The sequence below is a fragment of the Ochotona princeps genome, chromosome 9 (assembly GCF_030435755.1).
Source record: "Ochotona princeps isolate mOchPri1 chromosome 9, mOchPri1.hap1, whole genome shotgun sequence".
Lineage (NCBI taxonomy): Eukaryota > Metazoa > Chordata > Mammalia > Lagomorpha > Ochotonidae > Ochotona > Ochotona princeps.
In genome coordinates this window covers 52,315,296-52,332,966 of record NC_080840.1, presented here as the reverse complement: position 1 = coordinate 52,332,966, position 17,671 = coordinate 52,315,296, and the positions used below count along the sequence as shown (strand labels likewise).

The 17,671-nt window shown below is 40.1% G+C and overlaps 1 protein-coding gene across 9 annotated transcripts in view; it reads right to left on the bottom strand.

Moving 5' to 3' along the window:
- The window catches only part of DNAJC5B (DnaJ heat shock protein family (Hsp40) member C5 beta), a 65,215-nt gene that overhangs the window by 334 nt on the left and 47,210 nt on the right, over nucleotides 1-17,671 (bottom strand). For 8 of the 9 annotated variants that reach the window (XR_009246086.1, XR_009246087.1, XR_009246082.1 and 5 more), the window contains 3 exons: nucleotides 16,606-16,819; nucleotides 12,140-12,314; nucleotides 3,078-3,221 (listed from right to left, as the gene is read on the bottom strand). Coding sequence is in view for 1 of the 9 variants with exons in the window: in XM_058668683.1 (XP_058524666.1) it covers nucleotides 3,133-3,221; nucleotides 12,140-12,314; nucleotides 16,606-16,819 (478 nt within the window). In the remaining 8 variants the exon portion in view is untranslated. Of the gene's footprint in view, nucleotides 1-2,894; nucleotides 3,222-12,139; nucleotides 12,315-16,605; nucleotides 16,820-17,671 lie in introns of those variants that run through there. The other variant, XM_058668683.1, reaches the window with a different exon arrangement.

Here is a 17,671-nt window from a genome sequence, read left to right as displayed (position 1 = left end):
CAACACCTGTATCCATTGCAATTGTATCCTTGATGATACTGTTGTTATGATCTGAAGTGAGGGGCAGGTAGCTACCCTGACCTCATAGCGCCCCATTCTGTATATTTGCATTTATTTTGTATCCAAAACAATTGTGAGAAAGTATTCTGTTGAGATCTGGGCTTCCTTAGTTGCACAGAAGTAACTAGCCCTTATCAGCTTGTGCCATAAAGGAGCAGGCCCTGACAGCTGCCTCCGTTGCATGATCTGCTTCCAAAACCAAGGTAGTTTTTTTGTTTTGTTTTGTTTTCATGGGTTGTGTGTGTGTATGTTTTGAGATTTATTTATTTATATTGAAAAGACAGATTTACAGAGAGAAGGAAAGTCAGAGAAAGAAAGAGCTTCCATCCACTGATTCATTCCCCCAAATGGCCACAGTATCCAGAGCTGAGCCAGTTCAGAGCCGGGAGCCAGGAGCCAGGAGCCAGGAACTAGGAGCTTCTTCACCGTCTCCCACTCAGGTTGAGGATCCCAAGGCTTTGGGCCATCCTCTACTGCTTTCCCAGGCCACAAGCAGGAAGCTAGATAGGAAGTGGAGCAGTGAGACACAAACTGGTGCCCATATAGGATGCTGGCCCATGTAGGTATAGGATTAGTCAATTGAACTATCATGCCAGACTCTTTGGTTTGAGTTTAAAAGTCAGCTGTCCTCATTTGCCCAGCAAGCCTTTCCAGTGATTTCTACTCCTGATACCAGAGCCAGACCACCAGGATTTTGACAGCAAGAATTAGGGACAAAGGATAGAAATCAGGGAGGGAATTTGCCTTAATTTATGGAAAAGTACACAGGACTGGCATTGTGGCAAAGTGGATTAAGCTGCTGCTGGCAATGCAGGCATCCCATATGGGCACTGGTTAATCTTCTGGGTCCTCCAGTTCTCATCCAACTTCCTGCTAATACAGCCGGGAATGCAGCCTTAAGTTAGCCAAGTGTTTGTGTTCCTGCCCCCATGCGGGAGATTTGTATGGAGTTCCAGGCTCCTGGCTTCAGCCTGGCCCAGTTTCAACCTGGTTCAGCCCCAGCCATTGCAGACATTTGGGAAGTGAACCAGTGAATACAAGTTCTCTCTCTGTCTCTCCTTTTCATTCCCTGGTACTCTGTCTTTCAAGTCAGTAAGTCCTTTTTAAAAATTCTAGTCTTCAAAGAAATGCATGGATGTGTTTAATGTTCTAGCATAAGATGGCAAAAAGATAAATGGAGAGCAAGCTCCTGGAGAGGGCTTCCCATTTCACATGACCACCCCTCAGGCCCACAGTCAGTGCAGGTCTTCTGTCTCTGAAGTGTCTCTGCTAAGATGATTCTGGATTCAGAATGATAACAGATGATGCTGGTTGTTGAGGCTGGTAAACTTGGGAGTCTATCTGGTCTTTGCTGGTAAGTTTATACGAAAGTGCTTCAAAAAGTTCATGAAAAAAGGAATTAAGGAGAATTTTATTTTAGTGAAAAAATTAAAAAATCATGTCCACATTTTCATAATTTCATCAAATGTAATGTGCATTTTCCTGAACTTTTTTGACCCCCAAATGTTCATGGATTTCAAACATTTATGCACTAAAAGGTGTCTTTCAGCTTTGTTTTCCATAAACTTTATGAAGAATCTTTATAAAGAAGACATGTTACATTTATCTGTGTCAACACAGATAAATTCATCTAAAATCACTTTACATTTGTGAAATAAATGACTCTAATTCTTTCACCTCAGCTGTTTTATCTGGACTCATACCAACTTGAAGCTGGTTAGGGCAAACAGTGTTATAGGGTATCTTTCCTTAACCCTCTTATAATCATTTCATCACTTGGTTCTTGGGGATAAATTATTGAGAATTTAACATTAGATCCAAACTTCTTAATTTGCAGAACAGAGATCTTTCTAATTGATTATATAGGGGGAAAACCCATTAACTCAAGAGTTAGCACAGAGTTTTAATGACTTCCAAACTATACTGTTAATAACAGTAATTTTCACAATATATATTCAGCAGCTATTGTCTATAGTCTGGTATGGAAGGGTAAGAAATAAGAAAAAGGAGAATGGCATTTCATGCAATATTACATAAAAACACAATAAATCCTTGAAGAACTAAGAAAGGTCTGGGAGAGACGTATATGTTTGCTGCTATACTATTTCAGGAAAAGCACAAGGTTTTTACTACATGAAGAATTTAAGAATCAAACAAGTAGAGATGACATCTGACCATAAATTTCCCAATATACATAGAGCTCAGCATTTTCTAATGAACATAATTAAATCCGTCAAAATAAGATAATGACTCTCTAAATGCAAATTTAGACTATAGAACTTAGAATTTTACTTTTACCTCATGCGTTTCTTTTATTCAGTCTGGCTAATCTGGACCAGTTAAAAAATATTTCACTAAAAATATGATCAACACCCTACTTCGGATTGGCTCTATCCCAGAATACTCTGGAATCTCTTAGAAGGTCCAGTCAGGTTGGAGTTGGTTTGCTAAAGCCAGTTTGATAGTACACATAAAATCTGTTTCTTTCTGATTTTCTTGTCACTTTTCAGTAAATTTTTAATTCTCCAAAAACAAATTTTAAAACAGTGCAATTTGTCTTTCTAAACCTAATTGTCTTTTCCTTCTTTGTGAAATAGTCTCTAACTATAGTGAATATTGCCAGAGAAAGAACTCTGCACACACAGGCAATTCCTCTACTGCTCCTGATTTGCCGCTGATACTGTGGCTGATATGAATACTGCAATTAGGCAAATGGATGAAAAGCGGCTTTTGTTTTGAGACCACTTTAGTCTGTGACAAATGAGGGCTGACACCCATAAAGGACAAGCTCATAACGGCTGCCCAAGGCCACTTCTCAACCTCATGCAAGGAGCTTAAAACAACCGTGGGGGCCTTTATTCATCACAAGTAAATGAGTTTCATTCAAAATTCCACTCAGGGATAAGTTGTGCATACTGAGAAAGTCATATAGCAATCATCTTTCTCTAACATAAAAATAAAATACAAGTGTGGAAAAGTTCACTGCATTTCATTCGCCCCTCCTTCTCCTTGATCACCTGGAGACCTAGCTGGACCAAGAGGAGGCTCTGTGGACCCTCAGTAAGCTCGTTATCAAGAGTCTGTGCAGTAACTTCTAGATCCTTCTTTGATTAGCTGTGTCTTCTCATTTGTGGGCTGGAGAACAATTGGGAAATCCATTTCTAAAAGTAAACAAAATAAAACAATGAACAGAGTTACGACAGTTGTTTTAATGTGGCAAATGCTAGGTCTTTCTGTTGAAATGAGATTGGAAAATTAATTCAAAGATATGAAAACACCTATTCTGTTAAAGACTTCCAAAAAGAAGGGGGCACCACCATTTCTTTTCATTCAAGATCATTCAGTTACAGAATTGCCAAACTAAAGCCCTGAACACAATTTTCTCCTTCTGGGACGTTACTGAACCTGGTGAACTTGAACAAGTTTTCAGCATCTTGTGGGGATAGGGACAGGGCCAATATACATGCTTGTACAGTTGGATACTACACAACTCCACGGGGTGGCCTTCATAAAGACTACAGTGTATACATCTATATGGAAGGTAGAGTTGATATGGAAGTTGCCCTCTGGAGTTCTGTAGTGTGCAGCTGTCATGTATGGTTCTCACTACAGCAGGAGTCAAAATCCAGGGTTTCCTGAGGTAGAGAGTACAGCAGGAAACTGCTGACTGAAGCTTGTACCCACAATAGTGATGCTCTCTTAATCATCTTGCCCCTAAATTCTTAAGGAAGCTTGTTAGCTTTGAATTGTGGTTCTCAGTTGAAGGAGATTCCCTAAGTCTATTTAATGGTAAGTTAATAAATATACAAGTTGGCAGAGTAGAGTTACAATACCTGTGTGTTCTAAGAAATTTCAACCTGATAAGGCAGTTTAAAGTGGTCCAGTACAAGATGTTCTCTCTGGAACCTAGCAAAATTGACTGACCTAGTCTTCAACCATGTCTCAAAAAGTCACCACAAAATTACAGTAGATCTGGGCTGAGACAGAGCCAATAAAAACAACAGAGGGGGCAACATTGTATCTAGCATGATTTCAAATACTACTCTTCTCAGATGCAGAATACAAAAGCAATTGTGTTTCAAAAGTTATAAATTTATTTTGGAATGAATAAAAAACTTCAGAAATTAAAGCATCAGAAATACCTATTTTTTTTAAATTAATGAATGGATTTAACAGCTAAAGGGAGGGTTGGTAAATTAGAAGAAAGATCTGAAGAGATTATCCAGAGTGTAATACAAACAGAAAATACAAGGATAAAAGCTCTAAAGGCTAGAGCAATAATGTCTTATATATGAATAACAAAGTATTCAGCAATGAAATGTGACTATATAAAATCTGTTTCTTAAATCCAGGGTTTCCTGGATTAAATAAGACTTAAATAAGTGGAGAGATATATCGCATGTTAAAAGATCCACATTCTTTAAAAATGGTCAGTTCTTCTTAACTGATTTGTGGAGTCACAGCTACTTGAAGATCCCAGAAAATCTTGCTTAGAGAACATTTGTTCAAGAACTTGGCAAGATGCTTCTGAAATGTAAGTAGAAAAGCAGAAGGCCAAAGATATCTGATGCTCTTCTGAAGAACACGTTAGGAGGACTTACCTAAAGAAATACCAGAATTCCTACAAATGAGCCTGCTGTTACATACAGATAGACAGTCTGAGAAAGGGGCCAGGACAGGCCAGAAACCAAGGCAGCTTCCAGTAGTAACTTTTTGCCATTGGGCATGCTAGGAGGCAGGAGGTGATGACGCACATACTTTGGTCCCTGCCACTCCTGTGGGAGACCCAGCCTGGGTGTCAGGCTTCTGGCAGGCCAAAGCATAACCCAACCTTGGCTGTTGTGGGGCATTTGAGGAGTTAATCATGAGTGAAATCTCTTCCTGTCACTTTTTCTCATTCAGATCAATTAAATAAAAGATAAGTAAACATCAGAAAGAAAGCCCAGAAACTATTATATATATATATACATATATATATATGTTGAATCTTCAGGTATACCAAAACCAAGATTAGAAACCAGGGGGCCAAGAAAAAAGTAAATCAGGGGGCTGAGATTTTTAAGATTAAAAAAAATCTGAAATAAGATATCTGCATTATATCAAATCAACTCCAGATGGAGAGGCAGATGTGTATGCAAAACAAAACTGTAAAACCAAGACGGTCATAGAGGGGAATACCATTGTGTCCTTGAAACAGGGAATGGTTGTTTAAAACACAGAAATCACTAAATGCAAAGATTAAAAGTTTGTAAACATTAAAATTAAGAACTTGGACACATCAGAAGATTCCACAAATAATGAAACATTGAATCATAAACAATGAAGAATTGATATCCAGAATATGTTCGGAAACAACGAGGAAAAGGCAAATGATATAATTAAAACTTTGCAAAATATTTGACTTGGCATTTCATTGGAGAAATCCAAATGACTAACACACACATAAAAAGACATCCAACCTCACTACTAACCAAGGAGGTGAAAACTAGAACCACTGTTATTTTCCACCTACTACTAAATGGACAAACATTTTCAGTCTGGTGATAGCTAGGGTTGGCAAGGATGTGGAGTAGCAGGAACGCTTATTAACTATAGTGGGAATGTAGTTACAGTAATTTTGCAGAGCTAGTTGACAACATTTAACAAGTTGTAGATGTACATACCCTTTGCCTAAGAAATTCCACTTGTGTATATTTACAGACATTCTTGCACTCCTGCACAAGAACCTCTGTAGCAGCTCAGTTTGCAAGGGTAAACTAGTAGAAAATATCAGCAGTAGACTGGGTAAATAAATTGCATGATATTCTTTTTTTTTCAATGTTACAGATTTTGTTTTAAGATTTACTTTTTATTTTTTATTGGAAAGGCAGATTTACAGAGAGATGTAGAGACAGAGAAAGAGCTTTTGTAATGCTGGTTCACTCCCCAGGTGGCTGCAGTGGCTGGAGCTGAGCTGATCTGAAGCCAGGAGCCAGGAGCTTTTTCCAGGTCTCCCTTGTAGGTACAGGGTTCCAATGTTTGGGTCATCTCTAATGCTTTCCCAGGAAGGGAAGGGATGCAGCCGAGACACAAACTGGCACCCATTTGGGATCCCGGTGCATGCAAAGCGAGGACTTTTAGCCACAAGGCTTAAGGTGGCTAAAAGTCAGGCCCTGCATGATATTCTTGTAGAATATTTATACAATGGTAAAAATAAATGGCAGCCACAATGTAAATAAATCTCAGATACACAATGTTGAGTGAAAAAAAGCAAGTTGTACAAAGCCAATAATATTAAAGTTAGAATAATATATATAAACAGTATATATATATATTTATAATAGTATAAATAAAATAATAGATGATTTAACATGATTGTTTCTGAGGAAGAAAAAGCAAACAATTCTAATGATAATGGTGAAAGGTAAAAATCAGGCCATAGTATTTGTATCTATTTAATAGTTAATAGAACCAGTATCAGCAGTGGGCATTTAGCCCAGCAGTTCAGACGCCACATCTCACGTCCGAGTGCCCTGGCTCCTGAGTGTGGCTTCTCACTAACACAGACCCTGTGAGGCAGCTGATTTCTAATAGTTGACTTCCTGCCGCCCACATAGGAGACCCTAATTGAATACCCACATCCAGATTTTTGCTTTTTCGCAGCCCATGCTAGTGTGGATATTTGGTTAGGTTGCATCAATTTTACTACTTCACATTTCTGAATTAGTGAACTATAAATTCAAAACTATGTTCAAAACATGTTTCTCTTCCTCCCCCCCCCCCCACCTACAGCTATCTAAATGAATAAATGGAGCAAATAAAGGAACTATTTCTCACTAGCATCGATGTCAGGCCTTCCAGTGTCAGCTTTGGCAGGTTTATTGTATTTGTAAATTAACTAAGTCTTTGTGTGGTTATTGTTTACTATTTGTGTGCCTGTCTCTGCTACTAGATGATAACACCTCAGAATACCGGGAACCATACTTCTTTTCTCTAGCCACCAACATAATGTCAGGTCAATATTAAAGTGTTCAGTAAATGTTGTTGAAATACTGTCTCAGTAGACCAGCCTAGTAACTTTCCTCAGTGAACACTGGCAGCCAAAAGTCAAGGGACCTCGGATCCACTTTGAGTTGCTTTGGTGGGGAGCAGTCTTAGCTGACTCATCTGTCCTACCATCCTGGCCTGGGGCTTTGAAGATGTTGGCTTGGTATTTTCATACATAGCAGAAGCAAAGGGCTCTGGACTAGTTGTAAGAATTTTAATTTTCAAGTATTATTTTTAGAAATTGACTCATTTAAATTGGATGTTAAAAGAGAAAGGATGAATTTAGTCTCTTGTTTGTTTCCTTTGTCTTGGGAAGTGAAGAGGTGCTGAATGCTGCACAGGAAACATGTAATAAATGTCTCTCTACCTTGCTCGAGAGCAAGAGCCATATGGCTTCTTTATCTCAGTGGTTGGTGGACTTATTTGGGTTTTGTCCAGATAAGTGGCAAGAAAAGTTAAGCAGTCACTAGATTTTTCTGTGCATTTGATTTTCAAACTTTTAGATTCAAGGTCAACACCATAAAGTCTCCTCCTCCAAATATATTACTCCTATTCCTTCAAAAGCAAAGAGAGGTTCAGGGGGAGACTTGACTCAACAAGACATTTTTATGATTTATAGGTAGGAGTTGTGATTGGATTTCATCCCACTGCCTTCAGCGTGGCAGAAAGAAAACATATTTAGCACTGGTATCTGGCTTGTTTTTTCAGGGTTGAAAATGGCTGTACCCATTCTTTTTTTACCCACTCCTGTCTCATCTCAATTAGCTTCTTGCCTAGAAGCAAAGTATTCATGTTAGGCAGGCAACTTTCCCCCTGTTCTTTGACAGTGACTAGTAACTTCCCTTTTCTTTTAAGCATCTTTATGTAGTGTAATTTTAAAATAAACCTAAAGGTAAATAATAGTTTAATCAAAGAAAATATTTACTGACCAAAGCCATCACCTTGAAACTCTGATTTACAATCCATTTAGTAAATATTCTGAGTACTGATAGATAATTTGCAAAACTCAGAGCAAGTGAGGATGTGCTATACTTTAAAAAAAATTAAGGATTTCAAAACAAGGACAGTAAAGCAGTAAACCAGGTACTAGAAAAACTAGCCAGTGCAATAAGGCAGGAAAATGAAACAAAGGCATACAGATTGGAATAGAAGAGACTCCTCAGATTGCTTCCAACTCTAAAGTTTACAATTTTTTTGGTCAGGTTCAATATCAGAATTAAAAATTCCTTTAAGCAGAAAATGTTTACCATTTTAAATTTACTTTCATTAAAATAAAAGTCTAAACACCTTAATGTAACACCAGTGCCTTTGGAAGAACTCAAATGTTGAAGTATTATACTTGTTTTTCATAGCAGCAACTTGATATCTGAGTAGCTAGCAGTGTCTTTCAAGTATATTTTCTTTTCCTTTTTTTAAAAAAAATTATTTTTATTGAAAAGGCAGATTTGCAGAGAGAAGCAGAGACAGAGAGAAAGATCTTCCATCCACTGGTTCACTCTTCCAGTGTCTGCCACAGCCAAAGCTGAGCTAATCAGAAGCCAGGAGCTTCTTCTGGGTCTCCCATGCAGGTGGAGGGTCCCAAGGCTTTGTTTTTTGGATCATCCTTGACTGCTTTCCCGGGCCATATCAAGGGAGCTGGATAGGAAGTGGAGCAGCCGGGACACCAACCAGTGCCCTTTTGGGATCCCAACATGAGCAAGGTGAGGATTTAGCCACCAGGCTATAGTGCTGCCCCCTCAAGTGTGTTTTCTTAAATAACTGTATCTGTGAGCATTTTGAGGGTTCAGCTAAAAGATAATGGAGCAGTGGGAGTTTCGTATCATGGTGAATATGCTCAATCCCACATCAGAATGCCTGAGTTTAATTCCCAACTTTAGTTTCTGGTTACAGCTTCCTGGAAATGCAGATTTTCAGTGAGAGTAAAGATGACCCAAGCTATTGGGTTACTTAATCCACCTGGGATATATAGACTTCATTCCTGATTCCCAATCCTGTCTGTTGGGGAAGTGGATAGAATCTTGATTTGTCTGTCTCTTCTTCTCAAAAAAAAAAAAAAAAAAAAAGAATTGGGGACTGATTTCCTTTGAATATGCTTTTGTGATTTGCAGCAAGTATGCGAGTAATTGTTATTAGTCTTATGAATATAGGAATGACCTTAGGAACATTCCTCAAGCTTACTAAGCCAATGCATTTATTGAAGGGATATGAAGATCTGGGCCAGCAGTGGTGTGACACAATATTAATGTGTCCAGTAGACTGACTCAGAAGAAGTCATAAAGAACAGCAGTAAGGTTTGAAAAATAGGCAAAAGTGGTTTGAGGAAAATTCTTTAAATGTTCACAGAAAATATGTTAGGCAGCAACTATACATGGATTTTGTTTTTCCACACCAAAGTAAGCTTATCTTTTAATTCAGTTATTTAACAAATATTTGAAGTAACCCTGACATATTAAATCAACAATAAGAATTTTCCCAAGGGCCTGGCGGCGTGGCCTAGCAGCTAAAGTCCTCGCCTTGAATGCACCAGGATCCCATGTGGGTGCCAGTTCTAATCCCGGCAGCTCCACTTCCCATCCAGCTCCCTGCTTGTGGCCTGGGAAAGCAGTCAAGGATGGCTCAAAGATTTGGGACCCTCCCTGCACCTGCGTGGGAGACCTGGAAGAGGTTCCTGGTTCCTGGCTTCAGATCGGCACAGCACCGGCCGTTGCGGTCACTTGGGGAGTGAATCATTGGATGGAAGATCTTCCTCTCTGTCTCTCCTCCTCTGTGTATATCTGACTTTGTAATAAAAATAAATAAATCTTAAAAAAAAAAGAATTTTCCCAAACTTGATAACAATTCCTAAAAGTTTAGACATTATCAATAATGAGTTGTAAAACTGGAACTTTTCTAACTTTACACAATAAAAAATTGTAATCAAACAATTTTTTTTTTTTTTTTTGCCTTCCCAAACCACAAGCAGGGAGCTGCATGGGAAGCATGGCTGCTAGGATTAGAACTGGTGCTCGTATAGGATCCTGGCACATGCAAGGCATGGGCTTTAGCCGCTAAGCTACCACACTGGATCCTGGGTTAGGGGTTCTTAATACAGTCAAATACAGGGCTTATTTAGCCTGGAATCGTATGTCTGTGATGAAGCTGGTAATTCTGGGGTGTCAGCACCAAGAAAGAGAGACTTTCTTAGCAAGGAAGATTCCTGGGTGGAGACTGGCACCTGGGATGGATTCCTGGTTCAGAAACTAAATTTTCCATAAAGGAGGTCTAGGGAAAAGATCTAGTGGATCTTTTTATCTCATTCAAAAGAGAAATAGTGTGAAGTGTGAAAAAATGGATTTGAGATATTTATGTTTAATTACCCTCGTTTGGATTTTCCATTATAAAAGGGAAAGTTAAATCTGACCACTGAAAGATGCTGAGACTCCTCTCTTGTTATTCTTTTCTGTCCTTTGTTGCTGAGAGCTCCTTCGGACTGATGGATATTAGGGAGATCCTAGGGTCAGTGTGGCCAGAAGCTCTTGTCAGGGTTCTAAAGCAGCTTCTCTCAAGAACAGATGGGATCAGTACATTGGCATCATTATTTGTAATCAAGCTGTGCCAAAGTCACCAGTTCTTCACTAAAGAAAAGGAATTTCTATGTAAACACCACTACTTACTCATTTATCGGCAATCCTGCATGCTTTATCTTTTTTGCTATGTATGTCTCTATTAAAAGCATAATTTGTCCTTTTACATCCCAAATTTTTTAAAGTGTAGCTTTAATTACATTTCACTCTGGGCCCACAGTTTGACTCTAAGGGCAAGACTGAAAGGTCAGAACACTCCCTTCTAGATACGGGCCTGGCCAGCAATACACTAAGAGATCCCAGCGTGCAGGAATAGCCCTGCTGACTTCCCTCAATTCTCAGATGCCAGGGGTCAGGATGACTCGCTTTATTGGGGACTCTTTCCTCCAGGCTGGAGTCAGCGTAGATAACACCAGATATTACTCAGCATCACATTCAATAGAGAATAAGAGGTACATGGAAGTCTTTAAAGAGCCTCCAATGCTCAGGCCCTGGAATTTCTGTCTTAGTGTGACCAGCAGAATCACAGTGTGGTACAGTTCAGAGGGGTGTGCCATTCTTAATCTCAGCAGGTCTGACAACAATGCACCACTGTCTGAATTACATTATTCTCTTAGTTAGCTATCTAGGGTTTTGTTTTGGGGGGGTGGCGTGGTAACTGATAAAATCTGTAATCTAGAATAATTATGTTTTCCAGTTGAAAAGGACAACAGGATTAAGATGCAGGACTGAACAAGACAATGATAGATTTGACCCCTGCTTGTTTAACAAAGACATTTCTCAAAGAATGTAAAGATCTCTGGTGTTCTTGATTCTCTCACATCTTATTATTCTTTACACTTCTCCCGCCGACCCCAATTCTAGGTAGAATGGTAGAATCAACTTGGAAAATGAAGTCATACACCATGGTCATGTGTACCTCCCAGTATAGAGACATGTGGAGCATAAAGTCCCCATCATGTTTCTGGTTTAAAGTTCATACTGAACGTGTATATTTAGAAAGAAGCTACAAATCAGGAGGACTGTGGTTTCCACCAGTTCTACCCCAAACCCAACGTCAAACCATCAACAGGAAGAAAATTAGAGATGGATGACTTTTTCTGATGTTTGCTCCCTTCTGTTTTAATAGACAGTCTAACTGAATACACTGAAATGGCTCTCGTGGGGGAAATACCTACCTTGGAAGTTCCTGGCCTGGACCTCCCAGGCTCAAACCTCCCTGCACCTGAGCTCATTCTTTCTCATAAGGCTGAATTGAATTCCCTGAGCTTCATCATCCCCACCTTTCATGATTTCTAAGGGAGTCAGGTGCAGCTTTTCTCTGTATCAACTAGTGGTAAATGTCATTTCATCTTCCCACAAAGATGGCTCAAACTAAGGATCTGAAGTTTTCCTCACATTTTATGATTGGCACTGTCTCGCTTTAGACCTGGGGTGTAGTTGGACCTCAGAACGATACCCACTACAACTGTGCTTCCATCTTGTGTTACCTTTCTCTGCATCTATCTGGATCTGCATCTCCAGGTCCTCTGTGGACATGTAGAAGGTCTCTTCTGAAGGCGTCGATGATTTTGGCTGGCAGTGTCCACAGCAGCATTTGCAGCAGCAGCACAGGCAGCAGCAAAAATAGCAGCCTGTCAGGAGGCCAAAGATGATGAACAGAGCCTGGAGGAAAGAGAGACCAAGCAAAACAGGGATGAGGAATGGGAAGATTTGGGGGAGAACCCCAGAACCCAAGCCTGTACCCATGTGGCCCCAGGGACCTGAAGTTGTTTCAGTTCACCTCACAGATTACCCTCATCCACCCCCATCCCTACTCCTTGTAAAAACTCTATTTGTAAAGAGTCCTTGGAGGCATGATGAAAAGTTTTATTTAACAGTTAGACACAGAAGAATGGTATCTCTTCTTCTTAAGCCAAGAAGATTATTATGTTATATATATCATGTTATTATATTATCATACATATATTATTTTACATGATTAAGATCACAGCAAAACAAAACAAAACCCAAACTGACAAATAAAACTTCCACAAGTCAAACAAGCTAACTAAGCCCTGCTGCCTCAGAGGGCTGAACCTTTCTCAGCAAAGGGCAATGTAATAGTTCCCTGTCCACATTCACATTTCTGTTAGGCACCGAATCCCGCAGTCTCTCCCTCCAGAGTCCTTGCCTGCTCCTCCTCATCTCCAGCCCAGCCTTTTAAGCCTTGAAGCAGGTCCTCATTATCTCTGATTGGCATGTGGTTGCAGCCTTCCCTCCAAGCATTCCTGCTTCCACACTTGCCTTTAGCTCTGCCCATTGCAGCCCTGGGGAGCTTTCCTAAGCACTTGTTCTCTTGAAGCAGTGTTGCAGCAGCACCTGTGTCTCAGATAGAGCTGAGGTACCTAGCCATGATGATGTTCTGGCTGCTTACTACTGACCCTCCCCTGCAAGTACTCAGCTCTGCTCTTGTCTTACTACTTGGCTCTCACTGTAAATTCATTCATTCATTCATTTACCTTGATACATCTAAAAGGTGTTTTTACCTTTATTTTTTATTTGAAAGGAAGAGAGAGAAAGAGAATGCATCTTCCTATCTGCTAGTTCACCTCCCAAATGCCTGTAACAGTTGGAGTTGGGTCAGGTTGAGCAGAGGAGCCTGATCTCTTGCATGGTTGGCAAGGACCCAATCACTTGAAACATCACGTGCAGACTGCCAGGGAGGTCATGCATTAGCAGGAAGCTGGAATAGGAAGTGGAGCTGGGACTTGAAACTAGATACTCTACACCCCAAGTGATGTATTACCACTGTGTAAAATGTCCACCCCCTTGATTTTCGTCCTGTTGACACTTTAGAACAAGGGCAAGCTTGGAATATAGGAATGTATGTTAGTGATCTTTCAGTTTATCTTGCCAAAAGACTTGGTATCTTGTAGACACTTTAAAAATAATAAATATGCACCATATTAATGAATATACAAATTCCTAAACTTAACTTGTTTCTCCTAATGAACAACACCAGGATTTCCCCACAAACAGAGAAAAGGTTTGCTTACTAAAAATAAATTAATTGGGCCTGGTGCAGTAGCCTAATGGCTGAAATCCATGCCTTGCATGCACCGGGATCCCAAATGGGTATCGGCTCTAATCCCAGCAGCCCTACTTCTCATCCAGCTCCCTGCTTGTGGCCTGGGAAGGCAGTCGAGGACATCCCAAATCCTTGGGACCCTGAGCCCATGTGTGAGACCCGAGGGGGCTCCTGGCTTCAGATTGGCTCAGTTCAGCTCAGCTCAGCTCACCCTTGGTCATTGCAGCTGCCTGGGGAGTGGGTCAGTGGATGGAGGATCTTCCTCTCTGTCGCCCATTTTTGTGAATGGAGCAAAACTAAGCCAGAAACGAATTGGCCTATACACCTGTAACTGAAATGCGGATTTCATCTGATTAATAATCAGGGGGGAATGTAAGACCAAGTTTGTGGTGTGCACATGCATTGCTTCAGCAGCTTGAGGCAGAACACTTGGGCGTCAGTGAATCTCACCCTCACCTGCTTCCCAACCCAGAACCCATCTACCACTCTGGCCCAGCTGGATGGGGAGCTCCAGGGTGTCTCAGAGTTGGACAGTCTGGGTCATACTCTTGCACCTATAACCTCTGCTATGGAAAGATACTTCACACTTTCATAGTCTTGGATACATTAAAACCCCAACCCACAAAGCCCTCCTCCCCATCCCCTGCCTCCAGGACGCTCCTGGGCAGAATTCCTCAGCTATAACCCTAGGAAACCACTCCCTTCTTTATCAACCTTTTTCCTTTTTGCTGCACAATTTCCATATTGTCTTCTCTGAAAATTCCCATTCATTCTTTTGTTTTGGCCTTTAATTAATCTACGTACATTATTTGCCTGTTGTGAGAAATACCATGGCTTTATTCCTTGCAGCATTTAGCACTATCCTAGCCACTCTAGGTTCCTGAGGTTTTTAAAAATATATACTTATGACGTCATATTGATTCATTCACATGGTGCATGTTCGATATATGATTATTTGGTGGCAGGCCTCCCAGTGACTTTGGCTGCAACAAGGGCTGGGCCAGACCAAAGCCATTAGTCTGTTACTCCATCTAAGTCTTCCACATGGATGACAGGGGCCCAAATGCTTGAGCTATTTTCAGCTGCTTTCCCACATGCATTAGCTGGGAGCTACATTCGATGTGGAGTAGTTGGGATGCTCACTGGTGCGCATATGGGATGCCTGTGTATCAGGTAGCAGCTTAACCCACTATCCCACCACACCAGCCTCTGGGGACTGATTTTGAGGAGTTGCCAACAGGAATTATTTTGTGTATCTTTTACACTACCAGGTAGATTTTACTTGTCTACATAAGTTTTGGTCACGTTAATCAACTTCCTGAGCAAGAAAGCCTTATCATTTTTACTCAGGCCCCAATATACAATCGAGCATACACGTGTGATTATCTACAACTGCAGATGTTCCTTCCCACAGGGAGAGCGATTCCTAGAGACTAAGTTCCCTTGAAAGCTCTAAAGTATTTTTATTTTTGGAACTAATTTTTATTGTTAGAATGCTATTGTATCATCAGGAATGACATTGTCAACGTGTCCCAATCCATCAAGTCCCAATCCATCAAGTTTTCAATAAGAATATTACTGAGAATCTCAGATATTCCCCCAAAAAGAATTTTGGGAACATAGAAGGCAAATGAGGTTTTAGGCTACAGAATTTCTTCCCATGTTTTTGTATTAAAAACTCTCTCTTTGCATAGATAAACCTCAGCAAGATTTAGTGGGAAAAAAAACCAGAATACTACTGATCATGATGGCTTCCTTTTGGGGGATTTATTTGAAAGACGGAGGGAAGAATTAGAGAGGGAGGAAGAGAAAATGAAAGAGACAGAGTTTTCCATCCACTGGTTTACTTCCTGGATGGCCACATTGGCTAGGTTGGGCCAAGCTAAAGCTAGCAATCAAGAGCTTCATCTCCCATGTGTATGGTAGGGGCCCAGGTACTTGGGCCATTTTCTACTGCTTTTCCAGGCCAGTAGCAGTAAGCTGAATTGGCAGCAAAGCAACTGGACATGAACAGATGCCCATAAGAGATACCAGCATCAATAGGCGGTAGCTTACCGTGCCATAACACTGACTTTGGAGACTTTTTCTTTTATTATTATTACTATGAACTACAACTCATATGCATGAGAACTGTTCATAAAATATATTAACTACATGTATGATCTGTAAATGTGACTTAAATCAGAAGCTAAGAATATTAATATTTATAAACAAACTAAAAAAAAACCCAGCACCAAACATCCACATATTAGGCATTCCTGAGAAATCAAAATGTACTGTATAGAAGTCAGTAAATTTCCCTGAGGCTTTCAAAACGTTGTCTTTTCCTTGATCAGGTGTCCAGTTCTCCCCCCCGCCCCCAACTCCTCTCCATGTTTCTGTCTCTGTGTAAGTCTCTCCTTTCTCCCCTCACTTCTTTCTCTCCTACCCCTGGGGGCTCCACGTGAACCTATGACGTCATTGCCACTCACTCTTCCAAGTATTGTGTTTGCTGCCGTAGCCTGTGCTATAGATAGTAAAGGACATTGCTAAATTTGTCCTATAATATTTTATTAAACAGTTGTCACACTAATAAATTATTTTTGGTTTTGAGCAATGAGTCAGTTGTTAATTAGTCATTATGGAGGGGGGAGGGCAGTCAGAATTAACCTGAAGCTCCAAATTCAAATATAATTAATGTCTAGAAGTATTTTAAGTCATGTTAGATTTCATAATTAATGGATGAGCTAATGCAAAAAATGATCCCCAAATAATAGCTTTCAGTGAAAGTGAATCTCCTTATATGACAAGAGTAAAGTTAAACTTTCTTTGAGATGGAATCTGAAAGAGTAACTATCACAGATTTCCAGGACATTTTCTTGAAAGAAGAAAACCGTTCTGATTCACCTTTGCCCACCAGCTTGACAGCATAAAGTAGGTATTCACGTTTTCTTCTCCAAATTGCTCAGCCACATAGAGTCCCAGGGACCCATACTTGTCGTATATGTTCTTCTTCGACATGTCCGTCAGTATTGTGTGGGCGTTGTTGATTTCTTTAAACTTCTCAGCAGCAGCAGGGTCACCTGGATTCTTGTCTGGATGGTGTTTCAGGGCCAGTTTTCTATTAAATAAAAAAAAAAGTATTGTTTGAAAAGAATTACTATACTCTTTCAGGAGGGCACAGTTCAGTCACATATCCTTTACTCTTGCAATGTTTCTCGCTCATGGTTTAGCTAAAAAATAGACTGTCAATAAATGGTGTCTCATTATTTCTCCCTATACACCCTCAAAGGAATTAAGAAAGCTGCATGATTGTTGAACCTGTCATTTAAAGCAAATGTCCACTTAATGAGTCTTTTTTTTAAATGCATATATGAAACCTTTGGCTAATAGCAAAGAATGTTGACTCAAAATTTTTCAACTTTTATGTTATTCACTGCATGCCAGCACTATTGTAAGCATATAACAAATGTTAATTCATTAGTCCCCATGATAAAACTATGAGATGGATTTTATGATTATTCCACTGTACAGGGAAGTGAGTTTAGAAACTGAGAAGTTAATAACTTGCCCAATGTCACAAAGCTAATAACTGGAGCCAGGTTTTGCCCACAGGCCATCCGACCCTAACCGCATGTTCTTCACTGCCACTATACTTCCTTCTATATTTGTATTTCTAAGTTTAAAAATTAAGGCATACTAAGTGCTTACAGATTATTTTAAGGACTATGACTTTACTATGGGTGAATGGGAGACCCATTGTGGTATTCTGAGGAGAGTCATGTGACCTGATTTAGTTTTAGAAAGATCACCCAGTTTGGGAAGAGACTAAAACAAAATGGGAAGACGTTTTTGTGGGGAGACCCTTGTAGTGACCCAAGTGATGAAGCATGGCGGTCTGGAGCAGAGTGGTAGAAGAGGGACTAGTGAGAAATTCCTCAGATGGACTTCAGTTCTGGATGGATCATGTGGG